Consider the following 21599-nt stretch of genomic DNA (forward strand, 5'->3'; position numbering starts at 1 on the left):
CAGCGGGCGCACGCGCAGTGTGGCGGCGGGCGGGGCGGGGCGCGCACGCGCGGCGCCGCGGTGAGTGAGGGCCGGCGCGGGGCGGAGGGGCGGGGCGGGGCGCGGGTCCCTGCTCACGCGTCGCTGGGCCGCGTGTGAGTGGGCCTCGTCGCCGGCTGAAGGGTGATGCGTCCCCCTCGGGAGCCCCGGGCGCTGTGGGCCTGTCGGTACGGGCCGCCTCGCCTCGCCCCGCCCGTGTGAAGCCGAGTGCGCAGGCCCCGGAGGCGCCGGGCTGCCGGCCCCCTGTCACCTCTTGTGCAAGTCGGGGTGCGAACGGCGGTTGGTTTGCAAACCTGACCTCGGACAAGGCCGCTGAGTGAGATGTAGATGTCGTGAGCAGAGGGCAGGGCAGAAGGGCCCGTGCGTTGCTCTGCCTCTCTTCTGATGCTCTGTTTGCCCGTGTCATGCAGGCAGCTGGGAGCCAGGTCTCTGGGTTTGCTTTTGGGGCAGAAGACTTGGGTGTGGGCATGCTGCACTCCATTATCTTCCAGAATATCTATCCTAGAATTCCCCCCTGGGATTGCAGTAGGATTTACATCTTTCATTTTTTCTCTTTTTTCTTCTCCTCCTCCAACGATCTTTTCATGCTTGAACAGAGGGCTGATTTAACCCTGGGTACTTGCTTTATCTCCAAACAAACCCTTAAACTTTTGTGGGATAAGGCTCTCTCCTGCTTGGCAGGGCACTATTCTGTGTTAAAATGTTTGACGTGGTAAAGTGAGGTTGTTAGAAAACCACAAACATTTGCGGTCCCGGTGTGTCTGAGGGTGCCTGGGTGAGTCAGGCTGAGTGCTGCACGTGGGTTCTTCCCGTTCTGGCTGCGGGCAGATGTCTGAGGAGCCGCGTGTTTGGGTGGAGGAGCGGGCAGGCTTGCGGTGTGTCGCCCCTGCCCTGGGTCAGACTGTGACTGATGCTCTTTCCCCATTTTTCTTATTACAGGACCTGAAGGCAAACAAAGAGGCAGAAAGTGATACGTCTCTTGTGAGTGCAATGGTGGAGGCCCAGGGTACGATGGTCTCCCTCCTCTCTGTGTGCAATGTATTGGCAAGCCATCAGGAGAGGACATGGTACAGATCCTCCAGCATTTGCGAAAGGGGCAGCATGGTGTTAAGAGGCCTGAACTGAGATTGTGGCAGGGGAGTAATACTGCTTCGTCCCCTTTGTCCTTGTGTCGGTGGCATTGTCCTTGCAGGGATGAGCACAGATAGAGGGGGCGCTTGGTCCTCACAGTATTGTTTTACAAATAGTTGTGGGGAGGCGGATTTTAGGATGGCCGATGGTGTGCTGTGTTTTCATCTGGAAGCTTGTCCTGGCCTGCACCTCTCGGCGGGTGCCCAGCCCTTCCCTGGACGTGTCTGAGGCTCAAGTGTGGGCCCTCCCAGAGGAGGTAGGTGCAGGAGCCGAGGCTTTCCTCAGCCAGCGTTTGGCTGAAGGAGCTGAGAATGAGGTGAGCAGGGGAAGGCTGGGAGCCGGCTTGTTGAGAGAGGGATAGGCAGTGGGTCCTGGGCAGTGAATCCATAGAGTCAGAGGAAGTGATGGTCAAAAGTAAGCTTTGCCTCCCGTGGACCACAGGCGCTAGTCCTGAGCTGGTGTACCCCAGCATGGCTGCATTTCCTTGGGAACACAGGTGGCTCCCCTTGGAGAGGAGCTGGTCTGTAGTGTGAGCATGGCAGGGTTAGGTGGGAAGGGTGCTCCGGAGGCATCTGGGTTAGTCCTCCTCACAGCAGGGCTGACTTTCAAGCTAGATCAAGTTGTTCCACATTTGTCCAGTCTAGGATTGTGTGTCTTCCAGGATGGAGACCCCACAGCTTCTGTGGGCCTGTCCCAGGGCTGCAGTGCGCTCAGACGGAAGAATTTTTTCCTTGTGGCCAGTTGAGGTTTCCCTTGTTACACTTGTTCCCATTGTATTTTGTGTTTTTGCTGTGTGTCTCCGCGAATAGCCTGCCATTTCCAAAATGAAGGGTGACTGTATCTCTTCAGGGTCCCAGAGTAGGCAGGGGCCCTTAATCCCCCATCTTTCCCAAAATTGAAGCAGAATTCAAGTGGGTTTTATACCTGTCTGCATCCACTACTGGGGTTCACATTTCAGACATTGTGGAGAGGAGTTTGTTCCTTTGTGTGTGCATGGAAATAGAGCAGCATTAAATTTCAAAAAGTTTTTTAATTGTGTTCCATTTGCACTGTAGAAAAGATGGGATTTATTTTAAGAAGCTGTTTGGATGCTTCAAGCTGTGTTCCTGCAGCTGGTTTCTCTTATACTCATTTTTTAGGAATGTTGGAGATTTATTCACTAAACTGGAAAAAGATGGAGATGGAAGGGTGAGCTTTGAGGGGCTGCATTTTGGCATGTTCAGCCTCATGACCCCCTTTTTCCAAGGTACGTCAATGTCTCTCAAGCAGCCAAGACTCAGCACTTCATGAGGTGAGTTGAAAGGCAGAAAACTTTCTTTATAAAATGGATCCTGGTTGATTGCCTTGGCCTGCAGCTCCTTGGAGGTGATTTCCATTAGCTTTGAGTAAGGAGCCCTAAGTCATTGCCAGTTCCCTACACAAGACAGTTGATTTGTGTTTGATGTTTCTACAGTGTGCTGCAGGAAATACAGGCACAAATCCAACCGTCACACTTAGAAAGGTTTCTCCATCTATTTCCCTGCAAAAAAGGAGGCTAAAGAATGGGTTCCACTGAGAACAATTCAGACCAAGATGCTTTGTTTCACAAGGGAGTGATTTAATAGGCCTTAGTTGGGCATCTGAGGGTGGCAACCTGGGGAGACTCAGACAGTTTTTGGGTATGGTCTGGACTTCAGCCACTGCATGGTGACTGAAAGGCTCCCTTGGGAGCTGCCTGAGCAGGAGCAAACCCTGTGCAGGTGGGGTGGGGTGGTAATACTGAACAACAGAGGGCTGTCAAGCCTCATCTTTTTATGGGAGGGAGAGGGATGCATATCCTAACAGACACTCCAATTCTAACGTTGGCTTCAGATGTGCTGACATCTCTGCATCTCTTGTGACTCAGGCTGTCTGCTTTTTAGTGCGTGGAGCAAGCTTCGTCCATATTGTCTTTGATGTAAAATACTTCTTTCTCCTTAGTGCTTTTAATTGCAAGGACTGGCAAGGCATTTGCAAATGCTTTTGAAGTAACTGCAGGTTAATGCACTAAGGTGGAAATGAATCTCTGATTACCTTGACAGCCTGGACAGGTTCATCCAGGATCCTGAACAAAACAGCTCCAAAAAAAAGAAAAAAAGAATTGTTTCAAGTTATTTTAGCCTAAGACTTTGAGGTAACGGTTTTCTGAAGATAGGCTTCTCCCAAACCTGGAATGAAATCAGTGCTCTTGGAGATGTTACCAGTTCTGTACCAGTTTTCTGGTTTCTGCTTTTTTGGTTCAGCTTGGCCGAATCTCATTTACTTTTGAAGCTGACTTTAACCCACTTTTAGCTTCTAGATCAAACAAAATATTGGCTGGCAGTCCACATCTGACAGTTTTCACAAGACCCGCTGATGCTATATGACTTTCCACATTGTTTCCACATTGGTCTGTGGACCATATTCACATATCTGTGCATACGGGGTTTTCATGAGTTAGCAGGGAGACAAAAGTATGTGGTCCGTGCCTGCCAACCTGCTCCTTGTGGCTGCCTTAAGGACAGCTCAGGATATCACCCTCCTGGCAGCTTGGGCTTCTTTTTAGAACGTTCTCCAATATTGGCAGGGTCCCAGGAGTTTCCTTTCAGCATTGAAAGCTGCCTGTTTTTCTTTGCCAGTTTTGCCCCACTGACTTGCCTCTGCTGCTTTTTTCCTCAGTGTCAGAGAGTGCTCAGGGAAGGAGTCCATCCTTCCAGCCAAACTGTGTGGGCCCACATCAGCAACGGCACGAGATTTGCCAAGGCTGAACTTGCCATTGCCTTCTGAGCCCTGGAAGAACTTAGAGAAGATCCTCAGGGTCTCTGGTGCTGCCTTGACCAGTGGTGGTGGGTGAAGTGAGCAGCAAGGCCTTCCAGCAAGCAGCCGTCCCGGCGTGGAAGAAGCACTTGCAGTCAGGTTCGTGATGGGCTAGCAGGATTTTGCCATCCCAGGGCTGGGGAAAATTGGAGGTGGATGTGATCTAGGCCCGTCTGTGAGTTGGGGTGGATCTCTGAAAGACTGGACGGTGATCAGATGGTTTAACAACAGAAGTCCTGTTAGCACTGTTAGAATGGGGAGGTGATTTCACTCTGCGTTGCCCTTGCAGATGCTGAGGAGCAGCACAGAGGAGCAGGTGAGCCTGGCAGAGCAGCCTGCAGCTCTGGACAACACACTCGCAGTCCCCAGGAGTGGGCTTCAGCATGCAGCTGTCATCTCCTATGGATACAAACTGCAGTGCCTCAGGTAAGGATGCTGCTCACTGTGAGGAGGGCCCTTCTGTGGGTGCATGAGATGTCTCCTAATGCACTGCTTTCCGTGTCTGCAGGATCCAAGTGAGGCAGATGGCCAGGGAGAGGGACAAGGCAAGGTTGGACTTGGAGAAAGCAGAGAGACGTTGCCTGCAGCTTGGCAGGGAGTTGGACAAGCAGTACATCGCTCTCAAGCACACCCAGAGCAAGCTCAAGTAGGGAGGGGTCCCTTTTGGTGGGGCAGGGAAAACAGTTTACCTGTGGGTGCCCACAGCTTCTGCCTCCCGTCCCAGTCTCCATTTATGAATCTCCCACTGGATTTACCATTGTGTCAGTGCCACACTGCGGTCCTGGCATCCCTCCAGCTGGGCTCTCATCTCCTGTTTTGTGCATGGTGAAAGGGGGTGCCTGGACCTTGTGGCTATCTGAGAACATGCTCCAGGTGCCGCAGGCATGATGCTTTTTTTTTCCCCAGGGATTTTCAGGCAGAAATAGAGGCAAAAGAGCTGCTTTTGCAGCAAGCAGTCAGTCACCAAGCGAAGCTAGAGGCTGATACACAATTTCTACAGGGCAAAGAGGCCAGCTTGCAAGGGAGACTGAACCACATGATGAAGGTAAGTAAAACTGCCCTGGGTGAGACATCTTCACTTCTTCAGAGGAGGCAAAGCAGAGGTGGTGACAAAGATGGATAGTTTGTGTTGCTCTTGCTGGGAAGGACAGGAGTTTTGTGCAGCAAAATAATCAGCCACATCCATACTATTGAATTAAATACAGAGCTTGTTCCCTCGCCATGACATTATTAAACCCCCATGTTGTCTGTTGGGAGTGCTTTGGCTCTTGGTAACACCTGAACACTTGACTCCTGAGGCTAAAATTGTGCCACGGACCATGCCAAAAGCAGAGACGATGGTGTCCACATGCCTGGGATTTTTCCAGTACTCAGTGTAGAAGTACAGGTGGAGATAGCTCAGAAATTTCTGCCTCTGTTGGTTGTGAGGGAAACCACAGTTTTGTGAGGCAGAGGTAGAGACGAGCCTGTGGGGCTGTCTAGCTCTTACTTTGCAAAGCCTACTCCTATGTCTGTCCTTGGGAGACATGAGCCAAACCCCATCCCTCATGGTGTGTATCAGCAGTGTGCTGTCCAAAGTAGGGTCCCCTGGGAGCTGTGCTGTGTTTGGCATGCTGATGTGGCAGTTCTTGTAAGCTTCCCGCTGAAGGCCCATGGCTGATGAACCCATCTTGTGATGTGAGGTCCCACAACATCAAGAGAATCTTCTCTCTTCTGTTTGCAGGAGAACACGCAGCTACAAAACAGGGTCACAGAGATGGCTGAGAAACTGGAGGCCTCTGAGGAGCTGGTGTTGGGGCTGCAGAAAGAACTCAATCACGTTGTGGAGGTCAAGGTAGCTTTCCTTTCTGTTGTGGTTAAATAGGGACTGTTCAGGAACTCATCAAAAGATTGACCCTTTTCTATGAAATCTTGTGTATTTTGGGTCAGTTGTTGTGGTCTCCCCCTCTTTGAACTCTCCTGCACATTAATGACAGCCTGGAACGAAAAAATATTGCCTTTTAATTTAGGCCTGTCAAAGTTTGATTTAAAAAAAAAAAAAAGGGTGAGGAAAGTTTGCAATTGGAGAAAATTCTGCACATCTGCAGTCTTCAAATGAGAACTTCAGAGTCTGGTTTCCAGAAAAGAAGAACTTTCTTTTTCATGAGTATGGAACTGAAAGGTTAGTTTTAGTGTCTTCCATTCCAGTGAGGCACCTGGTAAAATGGACCTGGGGGAAGAAATGAGTCCGTGATCTTGTTAGCCAGTTTGGGAAAGCTAGCTTGCCTGTAGTTTGGTGTCTTTCATGCGTGAAGAAAAATGTTTTTCCTCTTTTTGCATCTGACCCATCCCACGGGTGTCAGTAGAAGCCTTTCTATTGAATCTCTGGGTGTATTGCCATGACTGTGGTGATTTAGTAGAGCTTTTGACTCTCCATTTGGAGAGGTGATAATTTTCTTGATGAGAAGTGTTTCCCTCTGCTTGTGCAGCTGGGCCAGGTGGAGCCCCACAGCCCAGAGCTCCTGAACCAGAGTGGGCGCTTTGCAGAAATTGTCCTGGACTACGAGCGGCAGTGCAAGGTACGGGTCGGCAGCTCTCCAGCAGTGCTGTTGTGAAAGCACAGCTCTCACTGGCACATCTGTTGGGCACTTTGGCCTGGAGGGAAGGAAGGAGGCAGCCCTGATCAGAGTGCAGAGCAGGGATCCCTCTTGCCTTGCTTGGAGTCTGTTGGCAGGAGGCAGGACACAGCTGTGTCCTCAGTAAAGCAGCTTGTCTCCTTGCTCCTGCAGCCAGCCCTCCATGGGTTGGTTCCCTTGCTAGGATACTGGCAGGAGGGGAGAAGAGGTGGGTCCAAAATTCCTCCCTTCCTACTACCCTGTAGCCATGGAGTATTTTGTTTGGGAGCTAGTTCTGTGTGTAAGGACAGACCACCCTGGGCTCTTCTGCATTTCTTCTCGAATGCAAGGAGAAAGCTGTTCTTTGGAAAGCATGTTGCCAGCAACATTCTTCTATCTTTTTGTTTTTTCCTTCCTCCTCCTTCCCCCACTTTAACAACCCCTACAAAACTTGTTGCTGCTGGACTCTGCTAGAGAGTCAAGGTGAGCCTGTCCAGGTACCTGCTGTGTGTGTGGTCCAGGCACGGGTGTTATTTGTGGTGTTGTACTTCATGCAGGATGCTGTGCTCCCACCCAGAGCTTTGGGCTCTCTGAGATGTGAACATAGCCTTCATTTCCCTTGTCATGTTTTTAAGTGTATCTTGCATGTTGTGAGTTGCTGGGTGCTCCGTACCTTGGCTCCTGAGTACTGTGCTTATTGCGTTGCCCATTTGTTTCCAAGTGCTGTGTGTGACTGGGGAACACCACTGAGTAGAGATGGTGACTTATCAAAACCCTCCAGCAGAGGCTGAAATCTGCGCGTTTAGCAAAGCCATTTCATGGATGCAGCAGACAGCCCCTCTCAAAGCTGTAATTAAAGGCAAACATGCTGGACCACTATCCAGCACAGCGCTGCTCCAGGTGGCACCAGAGGGTTGAAGATGGTGCTGCAATTTTTCCTTGCATTGGAGCAGCCCCAGAGTTGTCCATGAGAATGCTGATGATTGGAGACGTTCGGCCTTCAGGATTCATCTGCCCCTGTGTGGGCGCCCACCTGGGTTTATCCTTTACCGCTGTTGCATGCTGTCAAGCCCCCCTCCTCCTCTGCTCTCCTCTTTGGAGGTTAAACAAACGTGGTTTGCATTTGTCTAGACCTGCTCAGTAATATTTATTAATCGGAATCTTTGGGAGTATCCTAGTTCATAGGCTCTTGTAGCCCATCAGTTTCCTGGGTGGCAGTGTAGGGGATATAATTTGATGTCTGATCAAAGTGGACAGCCCAGAGGGAAGCAGGATAGCTTGTACGCTGTTGTTTCCAGTACAGGATGGAGGGCGTGAAGTGAAACAAGCAGGTGCTCAGCTCCAGACACCCGCGTGGAAGTGGCTCGTTGCACTAGTGTGGTGGCTCACTTGCTGTGGGACTCCTTGCTGCAGACTGATGTTGGCACTGTGACAGGCTAAACTCTTGCACTGGCCTCTGAGCGTGTGTCTGGGCTACACGGGCTAAGCAGGCCCTGCCTTGTGCTGTGCTTCCCATGGGATCAGCACCTTCTCACCCAGCTTTATTCCTTCTGCAAGCTGGAAATGTTCCCTTCCAGAGCCTGATGCAACTTGCTTCACCGTAAATCCTGCTGTTGGTTTGTCTGTGTACAGTAGTGGTTGCTGGCTAGCCCAGATGCCCACAGGAGTGTCTTGAGGGTGTAAATGCAAACCTCTGGGCTGTGTGAAGGATTGTACTGAGATCATGGTGTTTCTTGTGTGTTGGTTGCTAGCAGTGTTTGTATTTAGGTCAGGAGGGGTCTCAGGATGTCCAGCCCTTTGAGGTGTCTGCAAAAACCCCTGGTGCTGTGTACTTTTGCATGTGGTGGCAGTTGTTTGTGGCTGCTTGTGCTTTGTAGTGTCTAATGATGGTGATCTTGGTAGTCTGGGCTTCTGTGTCGTCTCTGGCTCTTCCAAAATCTGTCATCTCTGCCTGTTCGGGAAGGAAGAAGATCCCCCTGCCTTACTCTCTGACTGATGGCAAGGGGAGCTGTGCTCTTCATGCTGCAAGAGACCCTGAGTGCACATGGCCTCTGGGAGCCATGGGTGCTCGGACCCTGCAGCCCTGGGGAGTTTTGTAGCCGCACCATGACCAGTCTCTGCTTCAGGTGCTGTGGGACCAGAATGGAGTGCTGCGAAGGGAGCTGGAAAGGCTGCGTCTCCAGCTGCAGGAGAGCAGGGCTGAGAGAGGGCTGCTAGCAGGAGGTAAAGTGCAGGAGGGTTCGGTGCCTCTCCATCTTCTCAGCATGATCAAGATTCCCTCCAGATCGGAGTTTCCATGGTAGTGTGGGGTGGCTTGTGCCTGAGCTGCTGCTGCCAGTTCTGGTACTGGGCAGCCATGGGAGGGAAGAATTGGGTGATGGGTGGTGAGGAGGAAGGGAGGTGGATGGAATGAGGCTCTTCCGACTTGAAAGCTGGTGATGGTGACCTGTGGACTGGGCTGCCGGGATTGAACAAGCAGATTTTCACCGTTTTGAGGATGTTGAGGAAGCGCTATAAGGAGGGGGAAGTAGCCCCAAACTGTGGATTGGGAGGTTCGGGTTGAGCATTAGGAAGAAAATTCTGGCCCGGAGTGGTGATGCAGCCCCAGGACTGGTTGCCAGGTAGATGGGAGATCTCTGTCTTTTGGGGTTGTATGGACTTGACTGGATGAAGCTGCAGCTATCCTGATCAGGACAGCCAGGGCTGTCCTCACAGGGCTCCTCTCTGCCAGTGTGCCGCTCCCCCAGCCCTCTGGTTCCCGCTTCTGCGTGCACAGAGATGTCACTCTCAATGGAGCAACTCCAAGAGCAGCTGCAGGACCTGAAAGCGCAGCTGGAAACCAAGGTGAGGCGGGTGGCGGAAGTTGTCCTGACTTCCTGGCACAACTGCTCGGTGGGCACCCTGCTACAGCAGGGCTGATGGGGCATCTGCTGTGGGAGGGTTGCTGGAGAGCTCGGGCTGGGGAGCAGGGTGGCACCTCGTCTCTGCTGGGATTACTGCATGTGCTTCCTCAGCCTGTTTTAGCTGATAGGAGCGTTTGGAGCCCTCGCTGGCTGGCAGAGGCTTTGTGGAAATCTCTTTGTCACCTTGCAAAATGTTTGTGTGGGTCTTGCTCCTTATGGGGAACCAGGGGTTAACTCTACTCAGTGTTGCTGTTGCAGTAAAGCCAGCAACAGGACCGAGAGGAGGAGCAGCCAGGTATCTCCCGATGGCACGCGGTTATCAGAGCCCTGTCTCCCTGGGCTTGCAGCACGCTTTTAACCTGCTTGTCCTGAGGTGACGGTGTGAGTCCATCCCTCCGTTTAGAAAGCAGTGAATGCTCATATGTGTGAGGCCTCGGTTTCCACCTTCACTCTTCCTTTTGCTGCTGAACTGAGGATGCTTGCTGGGTTTGCACTGCAGCACTGCAAGACTAAATCCTAAACTGCCACATAGGTGACAAAACAGTTCAAGGAGCACAAAGCTGCTTGCAGATCTTCTGCCTCCCTCACAGTCCTGCCTTTGTGCTCATCAAATCCTGGAGTTTCTGGTGTTTGCAGGGGAGCTGTGGGGAGCAGCAGCTACTCACCACCGCATCTTGGACAAGGGACCACTCTGAGGAGTGGAGGAGGGATATGAGGAGCAATGGCGGATGATGCCCTGGCCTCTCCCTTCTCCTCTCTGGGATCTCTTGCAAACAAGGAGAAAGGGGAGAACTGTTTTGCTTGCTGGGAAGGGCTGGGACCCACTGATACCTGCTTGTTAGAGGCTGCTGCGTGAGACTGATTATTGCCCTATGTTCAGTAGGGACCAGAACTGCCTGAAGTGTCCCCTGTTGAGAGGGACCAATAGATCGATCTCAGTCAGAGCCATTGGAGGAGAGGGGAGCTCAGGAGCATGGTGCTAATGTCTAAATCCTGTCTCCTCCCAACAGATAAAGTGTTACGAGGAGGAAATTCAGATAATGAGGAAAAACTTTGAGAGAGAAAGTAAGGACAGTGAGGAAAGATTCCAGATTGAGGTGCACAAGATGGAAGACCAGAGAAGAGACCTGAAAGAAACGGTTGCAAAGTACTGGGCTGTAACTGATAGCCTGAAAGAGCAAAAACGTTTGTGGAGCCTGGAGGTGGAGGAGAGGTTTGAGATGGAGCAGGCCAGGGTGGGACAACAGCACACCGAAGACGCTTGCCATCCAGGACAGCAGCTGGACCAGGAGGGAGAAGAGCTGAGGATGCAGCGCAGGGACAGAGAGAGCTTGAGGTCTGGCACTGTTCTCTTTCTGGGGCTAAGCAGAGGGCTAGAGGTGCATCTCCTGCTCATACCAAAGTAGGCTGGGCTGATTTCTCACAGGGCTGGAGATCTGGTTTAATTGGGAAGAAAATCTGGGCAGTATTGCAGGGCTGCAGCCACTCAGTGTGAGACATATAAAGTCAGTTTACATGAGTGCTTTTATTTCAAGACGTTAGGTTTCCCTGCATGTTCTAGAAGCTTGTGGCAGAGACAGCACCCAGCAAAGACTGTATCTCAAAACAGTGAGAGAAATAAGAGAGCTTTCATCAGTGTTTTCTTGTTATCTCTTTCTTTGTCCTTAGCAAACCTACCTCTACTTCCTAGATCATCACTACCTGCTGTCTTAAAAGCAGCAAAAAATGGCTTAAATTTCTCTATATATCCAAAACACACTGGCCTGTGGGAGAGTAAGGTTGTCACTAAATGGCTGTTCATCTTCCCTTGCTGTGCTTGTGGTGCTAGTTCTGCAACCTCCCCGGGGCCAGAATGGCTTGCAGAGCAGACTGGAGAGAACTGGGCAGGAAACTCTTGCATGTCCACGCCTGCCCCCTCCTGCTTCCCAGCCCACCCCACCACTACCCCGCAGGCTTTCCTCCTGGCTCTTCCCTGCTGTGCCTCTTCAGGAGCAGAGACTGCTTCGGCAGCGCACAAGTGGAGGATTTTGCTAGGTCATTATCCCTGTTTTAGGGCTGAGGAGCTGAGATGTGGGGTAGGTGTGGGAGAAAGGAGGTGGCTTGGCTGAAGTCTGCGGCAGACCAGGGGAACAAACCCAAATAACAGGAACGCAAGGTATTTGAGCTGTGTTACCACTGTCTTCCGTGAATGGTAGAGGGTCTGGCTGTCTTGGGGAGCTTTCAGAGTTGTTGGAAGACATCTGATGGATGGGTCTTTGAGAAGTGCAAAATGGTGTGGGAACTTTCTGTAACATTTAAGTAATAGCCTTGACTTTGCAACCTAAAGAAAACTGTATTGCCTCTGCAGCAAAAGTATGTTCTGAGGCTTGGCTGAGCTTTTCAGGCTGTGTTATCAAATGCAGGTCAGCAAAATGGTTTTTATCTTTAGGAAAGACGCAGAGGCTGAGCAGAATCAGGAGCTTTCATGGAGTGATTGCTAAGCGTGAGGACAACTGTGTAAGGCTTTGTTGCAGCAACATTGGTGCGGAAGGAGGTGATTTCCCAATGATAAAGGCTCCAACGAGAGATCTTCCAAGAGCAGCATGCCCAGGAGAGGCAGCAGTGGAAGTGGAAGGGGAAGGACATGGTCTCTCTGTGGAAGAAGAGGCATCTAAAGATGGAGGAGAAGGTTCATGAGGAACAAGTTAAGATGTGTGAGATACTGGCTGTTGAGAAGAAAAAGACAAAAAAAGCACCAGGATGAAATGGGAATAATGCAGAGACCATGAGGCTGAGGACTCTGATGTAGGAAGGGACGAGGTATTTGAAGAGCTGCCATCTGGGTGAAAAGGAGCACGTCCCCAAGACTCGGAGGAGCAGCTAGGCCAAAATCGCCTGTTGCAACCTCAGCACTGGAGGAACAGAGAAGAAATGAAAAATTGTGTGATGGATGGACCAGTGCAGACGACAGTTGCAGTGAGTGGCCTACTCTGTCTTGAAGCTGGAGTCAAATCTGAAGGCATTTGTCAAGGAGAAATGAAATCTTGATAGCTAAGGGGATGTGCTTGGGAAGGAGGCAGAGAGAGCAAAGTTAAATAGTTTGCCTTCACATAGCAGACACAGCAGTGTGTTAGGACATAGGTGGACTTCATCTGCTTGGGCAAGGAGAGGAAAAAAAAGCCCTGGGAGACAGAGTGGCACAGCAGCGTGGGCAGAAACATGATATTCAGGCTGTCAAAATGGAGCTGGAAAAGGAAAGGAACAAGGTGAAACTGGAGCTGATGCAGCTCAAAGGTGTTGTGCACTGGCTAGAAAATGACCCAGAGCTCAAGTGAGCGGCAGGTTTGAGCACAGAGGCAGTTTGCAGAACTAACACAGTGCTGCTGCAAAAAAGCAGATGCCTTCTGAGACACAAGGCTGCTTAACAATGTGTGGTGGTCCAAGACGCTCTAACAGCAGCTGTGTTCTCTCTTGACACTCTGTAACAGCAGCTATGTTCAGTCCTGCTGTCCCCTGCGTGTCTTTTACTAACTGTGGGAGTGTGGTCAGAGAGCTGGGTTGTGCTCGCGTGACACGCTGGTCTCCTCTGCTTTGTACAGCTGTGTGTGGGTGTTGGAGGTGCCACAGGAAGCACAGCATGGGAATCCTGGTGTGAAACGGGCTCAGAAAGCAGCTGCTGTGAGGAGAGTCCTGCTGGGTGGGGGGAGCAAACGCCCAGGGCCCACGCACTAGTCCTCTCGCTTGGTTGAAGAGAGGAGGAACTTCTCCACAGAGCTCCTCTGCCTCCCACCTGCCGTGCCACAAACTGCAGTGCTGTCCTCCCTGCCAGGGTGGACAGTCTCTTCTCCTGCACTCTCCACTGAGGAATTTGGGTCCTGTATGGACCTGGGGTTTAGCAGTAGCTATTGGATAGAACTGTTTAACGCAGGACTGAGCTTCCTTCCAACAAACGCCAGTATTGATGGCCTCATGGGGGACTGGGAGTACCAGTGGGAGTGGAAAAATAATGCAGCAGAGAGGCTACCTTGGTTTTGAGGTCTTAGCTGTTGTGTCCAGCACTGTAAGATCACAGAGGCCTCACAAGCAAGCTGCCTTCCCCAGATGTGACTCTATTGCAGTTGACGAAATGGGGTCACCACCTGATTGTCCTGTAATGAAGTCTTGGTGTCTCTTGATGAGCCAAATCACTTTCCACTCCTTGGAGAGGCATGCAAAATTACTTCAGCCAGCTGGAAGCCACACAAATTCAGGGCCTGTATCTACTTGTCCTTATTCTATAGAGGCTCTCCACAGACAGAAAGGAGCAGCCTCATGTTTGCAAGCCCTGGCCCCCCTCATAGGGGACTTCAAGCACCCCAGTAGCTGCGGGAGGGACAACGCAGCAGGGCATAAGCAATCCAGGAGGTTCCTGGGATGCCTGATCATTTCCTTCCCCAAGTGATGGAGGAGCCAGTGAGGAGAGGTGCCCCACTGGACCTTGCTCTCACCAGCAAGGAGGGGCTGCTGGGGAGCGTGAAGGTCAGGGGCAGCCTTGGCTGCAGTGACCCTGCAATGGCAGAGTTCCAGATCCCCGGGGCAGCGAGGAGGGCGCGCAGCAAGCTCGCTACCCTGGGCTTCAGGAGAGCAGACTTGGGCCTCTCCGGGCACCTGCTTGGTGGAGTAGCGTGGGGTAGAGCCCTGGAGGGACGAGGGGCCCGAGAGAGCTGGTTAATGCTGAAGGACCAGCTCGTCCAGGCTCAGGACCAGTGCGTCCCAGCAAGGAGGGAGTCGGGCAAAAACGCCAGGAGGCTGCATGGATGAGCAAGGAGCTCCTGGACAAACTCCAACACAAAAAGGAAGCCTGCAGAGGGTGGAAGCAAGGACAAGCAGCCTGGGAGGAATAGAGAAATGTCCGAGCAGCCAGGCGTCAGGTTAGGAAAGCTAAAGCCCTGACAGAATTAAACCTGGCCAGGGACGACAGGGGCAACAAGAAAAGTTTGTGTGGGTATGCAGTGATGGAAGGAAGAGCAGGGAAGACGTGGGGCCTCTCCAGAAGGAAACGGGAGGCCTGGTTACCTGGGATATGGAGACGGCTGAGGTACCTGGCAATGTTTTTGTCTCGGTCTTCACCGGTGAGCGCTCCAGCTGCGCCGGCCAAGTCGCAGAAGGCAAAGGCAGGAACTGGGAGAACGAAGAACCAGCTGCTGTAGGTGAGGATCAGGTTTGAGAGCATCCGAGGAACCTGAAGGTGCATGAGTGTGGGACCTGATGAGATGCACCCGCGGGTCTTGAGGGAACTGGCGGCTGAAGTGGCCGAGCCACTCTCCATCATATTTGAGAAGTCGTGGCAGTCCGGTGAAGTTCCTACTGACTGGAAAAGGGGAAACACAACCTTCATTTTTAAAAAGGGGAAATAGGAAGACCCGGGGAACTACAGGCTGGTCAGTCTCACCTTGTTGCCCGGTGACATCATGGGGCAGATCCTCCTGGGAGCTATGCTAAGGCACATGGAAAATGAGGTGACTGGTGATGGCCAGCATGGCTTCAGTAAGGGCAAATCGTGCCTGATGAGTTTGATGGCCTTCATGGGGTTACAGCACTGGTGGATAAGGGAAGAGCAACTGATGTCATCTACCTGGGCTTGCACGAAGCATCTGACACTGCCCTGCGTGACATCCTTGTTTTTAAACTGGAGAGACATGGATTTGACAGATGGACCACAATGTGTATAAGGAATTGGCTGGATGGTCACACTCAGGGGACCGGGGGTTTGGCACTAGATGATCTTTAAAGGTTCTTTTCAATGCAAACCATTCTATAATTCTATGATATTCCCCATTATTTCCCTTCCCTTGAAGACCTGCTTCTTCTCTACCAATGTCTCTTGGCTGTCCCCTGTTTTGTATGAGTTATTGGGTGGTTTCTCAGATTTCTTTAGTTCTTGCTGTCCTTGCAAACCAAGTGGGAATACATCAGGGGGGCAGCATAGAATGCCAAGAGCAAACTGGGCTTTGGCGTAGCCTCCTCACTGTGCTGTCTCTCCCAGCAGGGAAGAGTTGTGCCAGCTGAAAAGTCAATTGGAGAGACTCCAGCAAGAGCTGAGGCTAGCAAAGGAGAAGAGCAGCAAACATGATGAGTAAGAGAGGAGCCAGCTGTGGGATGCTGGGAAATGGATGAGTAGTTACTACTTGTAAAAGGAACAACCGCTCAGATGCATTTACCAGATTTCTGCTGGCTCAACTGGCCTTTTGGTTTTTTTTCGTTTCTGAGAAAGCCAGCACTCTCACACCCTTTGCTCTGTGCAAAAGCAGCCAGCACTGGGACAGGCTTGGCCAGCCAAAGGCTTGGGCAGCCCAGAGCGCAGCGTCTGGAGCTGGGTTAGGGGAAGCTTGTGGGGATGGATATGCCGAGGGAGGAAAGGATGGGCTTTTTCACTACACAAACCTTTTGGCCAGTGGTGTGCTGCTGCCTTAGGAAGCTTGGGATCGGTTCTGGGGTCACCCACTGAGCCACAAATTCAAACAGAGCCAGGTTTCTGGTGTGGATGGTCCCAAGAGTCTGCTAAGCTATCTCTGCCACTGTTCTTTGTCCTCTGCTTTTTAGGTTTTTGACAATGTTGCAGGGCTTTGGATGTCCCCTGCTATCTGCCCTGGGCTGGGGCAGAGAACCCTGACCCACTCCTGAGTCAATTCAGGACAATATCTGTTTTGGCGTGGATTTGCTTCTTGTTGCAGGCCAAAACCAGATGTGTGGCTCCCCAAAACAGGGCCCTGCTCTTGGGGAGCCGTGGTTTGCTGCGCCGAGTGTATTGCGTGAAGCTGAGTGTATCCCTCTCCCCAACAGGAGACACATGAGTGAGATGTGCCGAGAGAACGTGGAGGAGCTGGCTGAAATAGCAGAGTTAACAGCGTCGGTAAGGAGCCAGGACAAAAGCTGCATGTGCTTATAGAGGAGAATCGTCGAATGGTTTGGGTTGGAAGGGACCTTAAAGATCACCCAGTTCCAGCCCCCCTGCCATGGGCAGGGACCCCTCCCCCCAGCCCAGGCTGCTCCCAGCCCCTCCAGTCTGGCTTGAGAATGGGAGTGTTTGTTTCAAACATTCAAACCCAGTGTTGCTTTGAAGACCCTGCTTCATTTTACAGCTTGTCAAGTAGTGAAAATCTGTGTGACATAAGCCAGTGAAGGTCTTACAGAAGGGAAGGTGTTACTACAGAATCTCTAATGAGGTTGACTTTACCTGCTTGCACTCTTTCTCCCAGAGATTTTGGTTACTCCCAGTCTCAAACCCACATGCTTATGAGCCCTTGGACATGTGTGCACACCAAGCCTGGCTAGGATTGCTTGTGTGCGACATGGATGAGGGTTGCAGGCTTTTAGTTCCTCACCCTGTTCCTGGGATTCCTCATGACTGGGAACTACAACCCGCTTTTTTTGGACGTGTCTTTTGTACTTGTGGGTGCCATCAGCTGCAGCAGGGCGGCCTTTGCTGGCCCTTGTTGGCTTCAGCTTCCATTAACCTTCAGCCACAACCTGCTGCCCGTTGTCTGCTTTTCCTCCTTTGGAGGGAAGCTGTGTTGGTTGCCCATTTTCCTGGGAGGCAAGTAGAGGAACGGGATATGGGGTGCGTTACTGCCCTGTTGTTAGATGCAGGCTTTCTGCTGACAGCTGTGCTGTCGTCTGATGAGAGTGTGGGCCAGAAACTGCACCTTGCTTAGCATTACTGCTGGAGATGGTGTCCTAGGAGCATCATCTGGAGAATGGTGCCCTTTAGTGTCAACGCAGGCTGCTCTTGTAGCCCTTACTCTGCTCTTTCATCGCATGTGCCTGCAAACATGTTTCTATTCATACTGTATCCTTACCAATCTTAACATTTCTGTTATACATAAGTACAGTTGCCCCCCACCCCTGGCACAGTGACCTCCTCCAGGGCTATCAGCTATGTGGGTTTTCCTACATGGGAATGCTGTGCTTGAACTTGGCCACTGGGCTTTGGTCAGGCTGGGAACTGAGGGCGCAAGGTCCTGCAGCAACAGTGGTATTCCTGAGAGGGAACCCAGCAGGAACAGCGTAGGACAGGTTAAGTCTCTGTTACCTCTCCTGTGTGAATTGGTTTTTTCCTCAACCTTTTCCAGGGTGAGAAGAGCAAGGGGGAGGTCTCCCACCTGAATGTCAGGATGCATCAGCTGGGTGGTAAATTCACTGAGCACAAGGCTGGCCACAGTGCTGGCCCTGCCACTGTCCACCTGCGGAGCCAGAGGCTTGTGGAGGCTGAGTGGCTACAAGGAGCAGAGATGGCCGCAAGGCTGGAGCACCACCAGCAGCACGCAGCCTGTCGGATGGAGACAGAGCTGCTCCAACAGCAGCTCAGGGCCTCGCAGGGGAAGGTGAATGTGTGTCATTTGGTTGGTGGCAGGGTGGTGGCTGCTGAGTGGTGTCTGTGATGTTGGTATTGCCCTGCTCGGGGCTGTATTTGACACCTTCCCTGGGCAGGAAAGACTGTCTTCTTCCTCTTCCACCCTTGTGGGGGACAAAGGCCTTGCCTTCCTGCTGAGATGCATCTGAAGCCAGTTCAGGTGCAGCCTGGGGCACGTCCTTGCTTGCAGCTGCCCCTGTGGAGTGCCCTCTGTCCTTGTCTTCTGCAGGCTGGCTGGGAAGAGGAGATGGAGGCTGAGTGGAGGTGGCTCACACAGTGCCAGGAGCTGTGGTTCCCCATGGCTCAGCTGACAGAGGAGCCAGAGGAGTGGCCAGATCAGGTTGGGGCTGGGCAGGGATGACAGGGGCCAGGCAGGCCATGTCTGAGGGGAGGGAAACGAGGCAGGTGATCAGAGCAGGGTAACAAAGACCACTAAGATAGAGGAAAGGCAATGTGAGAAATCTCCAAATGTGTTAAAATCCCTCTCCTGCCTTCTGCGCTGGGGACAGGATCAGGGACTGGCTTTCTAGAGTACAGCTTGCCCATGCCAGCCACCCCTAGGTAGTCCTACAGCAAAGCTGGACCAGATCTGCCTCCCAGGACCAGGTTTGCCCGTTGCTGGTGGCAGGAAGCAGAGGACATGTCGTACAGGCAGGATTGAAGCCCGGCTTGCCTGGGATGTATCTAAGAACAAAGCCAGGTGAGCCTCCCCCTCTGCCTCTGGCCATTGTGGCCCTTGGTGCTAGGGCTCCCTCCCAGAAGATCCTTCCAGCAACTCCTGCTCCTTGCTGGTCAGCAAGAGGAGTATCTCTCAGCACGGTGTCCCTGCTGCAGCTCTCGGTGCTCTCCATCCCTGGCTTTGTAGGCTGCCCAGCAAGCACCACTCCCGTGGTGCTGCTGCTCTGCTCTGGCCGTGCTAGTGTGAGAGCTGAAGTGGGGGCTGAGGGTGCCTCCTAACCTCTCCCCTCACCCACAGCACACATTGGGCCTGTCCCTTTGCTGGCACAAAGCTGTAGACCTAGCTGTCAGCCTTTCTGTGTTACAGCTTTTAGAAGCTGAAGGAAGCCTGAGCCTGGCCCAGATGCGGCACGCTCTGCAGTTGCAGCAGGCCAAGGCCCAGATGAACAACATGGTGCCAAAGAAACAGTTTGAGCAGCTGCAAACCAGCTTGAGAGAGGAACAGTGCAAGTCTCAGCGGCTCCAGGAAAACCTCCACTGGCAGGCTGAGCAGACATCCAGGCAGCTGATCAGGACGCAGGTAGGCAGGGAACTGTGGGAACTCAGTCAAGGGTACTGGGGAGGGAGCTCTGCCAGCCTGGAGGGAGGGCAGCTGTGGTCGAAGCCACCAGAGGTTTGGGTGGAAGATACTATTTATCAAGAGCCCACATGGAAGATGCACTTGATCTTCAAATTCAGCTGCAATTTTCATTCCTTGTGAACCCAGTTACAGCTCTGCACTCAAACAGGAACCCTCCCCACTCTAATCCACCTACCCCAGACCAGATACCATGTGCCTAGAGGAGCAGGAGCTATCCAGGGAGACACTCTGTGTTTGCGTCAGGCTGAGGAAAGGTTTGAGCCCTCTACATGGAGATGTAGCCTGCACAGAGCAGGGTGGTTTCATCTCTAGGACACTGGGCAGCAAGGAGCTGGGGTTTTGTGAGTTTGTCATTTGTTTCAGGACAGTGTAATTCAATTAAACTAACCAGGGCAAAAATGGAAGAAATTATAACCTAAGGAATTAAAGTGAGCAGACAGAAAAACTGCATCCAAGGGAATTATGTCTCCCCCTGGGCTTTGCTGGGTGTGGCTGGGAGAGGGGAGGTCATTGGCTTGTTTCTATAGAAAACATCGCTGGGAAATCTGTGTCTTGTCTTAAAACCAGTTGGTGCTGACCAGGGAAGGCGGTACTGCTCTAGACACTTCTCCCACTGCTTTTTGTATCCTGCACCACCTCTGCTGATCAACCCCCACCCCCCCCTTCTTCAGGGAGTATGAAGGTTCTGTGAGCAGGGCCCTGGAGAAACGCATGGTCCAGGATTGCCAGGCTCCAGCTGACTGCTGGGACAACCCAACCGTTCGGTTTTGTTGCCCACTGCAGGAGGAACATGAGCGTCTGCTGCAGGCGGCTGTGGAGCAGGCAGAGGGGCTGGAGCACAGTCTGAGGAGTGCTGAAGCTGTGCTGGCAGACAGGGTGGCTCAGCTCAAAGATGCCCAGGTGAGTGCAAGAGGGGTTAGTGCTGCATGATCCTGCCTGACTAGGACCCCTGTGTGGTTGGTGCTGAAACTTAAGCCTCCTGTCCCTGCTGTAGGCCCAGCTCTCCAGGAACAAACTGCTGATCGAAGACCTCCGTGAGGAGAACAGAGGGTTTGCAATTGCCCTGCAGGAGGCTGAGCTCAAGCAGAAGAGCACTGAGGAGAAGAACCAGCTGCTGGAGGAGCAAGCCTCTGCTTTGAAGCAGCTCATCGGAAAAATCACGCCAGCATCTCTGAGCGGGTGATGGGGCATCTGCTGTAGCAGCCCTGCCCCTGGCTGTGGTTTGTCGGGTGTGGAAGGGGAGGTATGGCTGGGCTGGGAAGTCAGCCTTGTCCTCCCTGGTCTTGCCAGGATTTTCCTGGGTAGAAAGTAGAAAAGGGAGAAACCAGACAGGGTTCTGTAAGGAAACTGGTCCTGCAGATAGCTGAATCTTCCTGCTGAAAGCACAAGCTTTGGTGCTTTTCTCGGTGGCAGAGTGTGCTGTTCTAAGTCAGGTGTGCTCAGGGCAGCCATCCCCCAGAAGCTGCCTGCACTCTGGCAGTGTGTTTGGTGGTGGTGCAGATGTTCCCTCCCTGCAGAAGGTTGCTGCTGGGACCATGCTGTTATGGCTGGAAAGCCAGGGCAGGAGGGCTTGCAGGATCCTGCTCCTAGCTCTCTCCAAGCAGGAAAGCTGTGTTGTGGCAAAAAATAAAATGTTTGCAATATTACAGCACCTCCTGCTGTCTTGTGCGCTATGTAGTTCAGTAGCCTCCCCCAACTGTTGAACTTTTTTGCCCTACAGCTTCTTCTGGGCTCTAGACTAGCCCTCCTAAAGCCTGATGCAAACCAGCCTGTTACCAGATTGTTGCCTCTGCAGTGAGCAGGACAGAGGGGCTGAGGGAAGTTCTTTCAGTTTGAGCCTCCAAGGCTTGGGGCAGGTTAGCGACCCCTACTCAGCACTGTGCTTCTTCAAAGGAGACACAGTAAGTGAACTGTATTGCCTTGCCTTCCCGGCTGGCTTTCACACACTGGCAGCAAGTACTCATCTTGCCAAAATAAGTTGTCTAAAAGGCCACAAAGCCAAGCACTCACGCTGGCAAATACCACATATATTGATCTGCCCAGGCATTACCCTCTGCACGGAGGACACGTCGTTGTCACGGTGCCCCTGCCTTGCTCTGTGCAGAGCAGAGGGTATTTTACATGGGGGCTGTGCAAGGACCCCTAGGGTTTTGGGGGGCTATGGAGACTACTGTGCGAGAGACTAGACAAGCCTGACTGATCAGATAGCAAAGCAGAGGCAGGCTGGACCAAGTCAATGGAAAGAAGAGGGCTTAAAAATACCTCAAGGTGGTGTTAGTTCAGGAACAACAGGGGATAAATTGGCTGTGAGCTGAAACTCAGCCAGTGCCTTTTAAGTCCCAGCCTGGCAGGGCAGAGGAGCTGCCTGGCCCTGGGACAGTGCCAGGAGATGGCTGGAGGCTGTGACTGAGGCGGCCTCCTTGGGCTCT

The 21599-nt window shown here is 52.3% G+C and overlaps 1 protein-coding gene across 20 annotated transcripts; it reads left to right on the plus strand.

The window, feature by feature from the left end:
- Positions 1–42: 42 nt before the first annotated feature.
- Positions 43–20818, plus strand: LOC119149591 (ninein-like protein). 20 transcript variants are annotated; one of them, XM_037390966.1, is made up of 18 exons: positions 43–60; positions 979–1020; positions 2310–4083; positions 4274–4410; positions 4493–4630; positions 4891–5029; positions 5708–5818; positions 6453–6542; positions 7053–7061; positions 8705–8801; positions 9310–9422; positions 10492–10817; positions 15489–15575; positions 16283–16352; positions 17572–17823; positions 18898–19110; positions 19954–20070; positions 20165–20818. In XM_037390966.1, exons 4-18 carry the CDS (start codon positions 4274–4276, stop codon positions 20351–20353), a joined length of 2088 nt encoding a protein of 695 aa, XP_037246863.1. In that variant the 5' UTR covers positions 43–60; positions 979–1020; positions 2310–4083; the 3' UTR covers positions 20354–20818. The 20 variants fall into 20 exon arrangements, with proteins under 20 accessions (XP_037246863.1, XP_037246855.1, XP_037246874.1 ...); XM_037390963.1 differs by lacking the exon at positions 43–60 and adding an exon at positions 83–464; XM_037390965.1 differs by lacking the exon at positions 43–60 and adding an exon at positions 83–368.
- The last annotated feature ends 781 nt before the right edge of the window (positions 20819–21599 follow it).

The sequence above is a fragment of the Falco rusticolus genome, chromosome 6, assembly GCF_015220075.1.
Source record: "Falco rusticolus isolate bFalRus1 chromosome 6, bFalRus1.pri, whole genome shotgun sequence".
NCBI classification, from domain to species: Eukaryota; Metazoa; Chordata; class Aves; order Falconiformes; family Falconidae; genus Falco; species Falco rusticolus.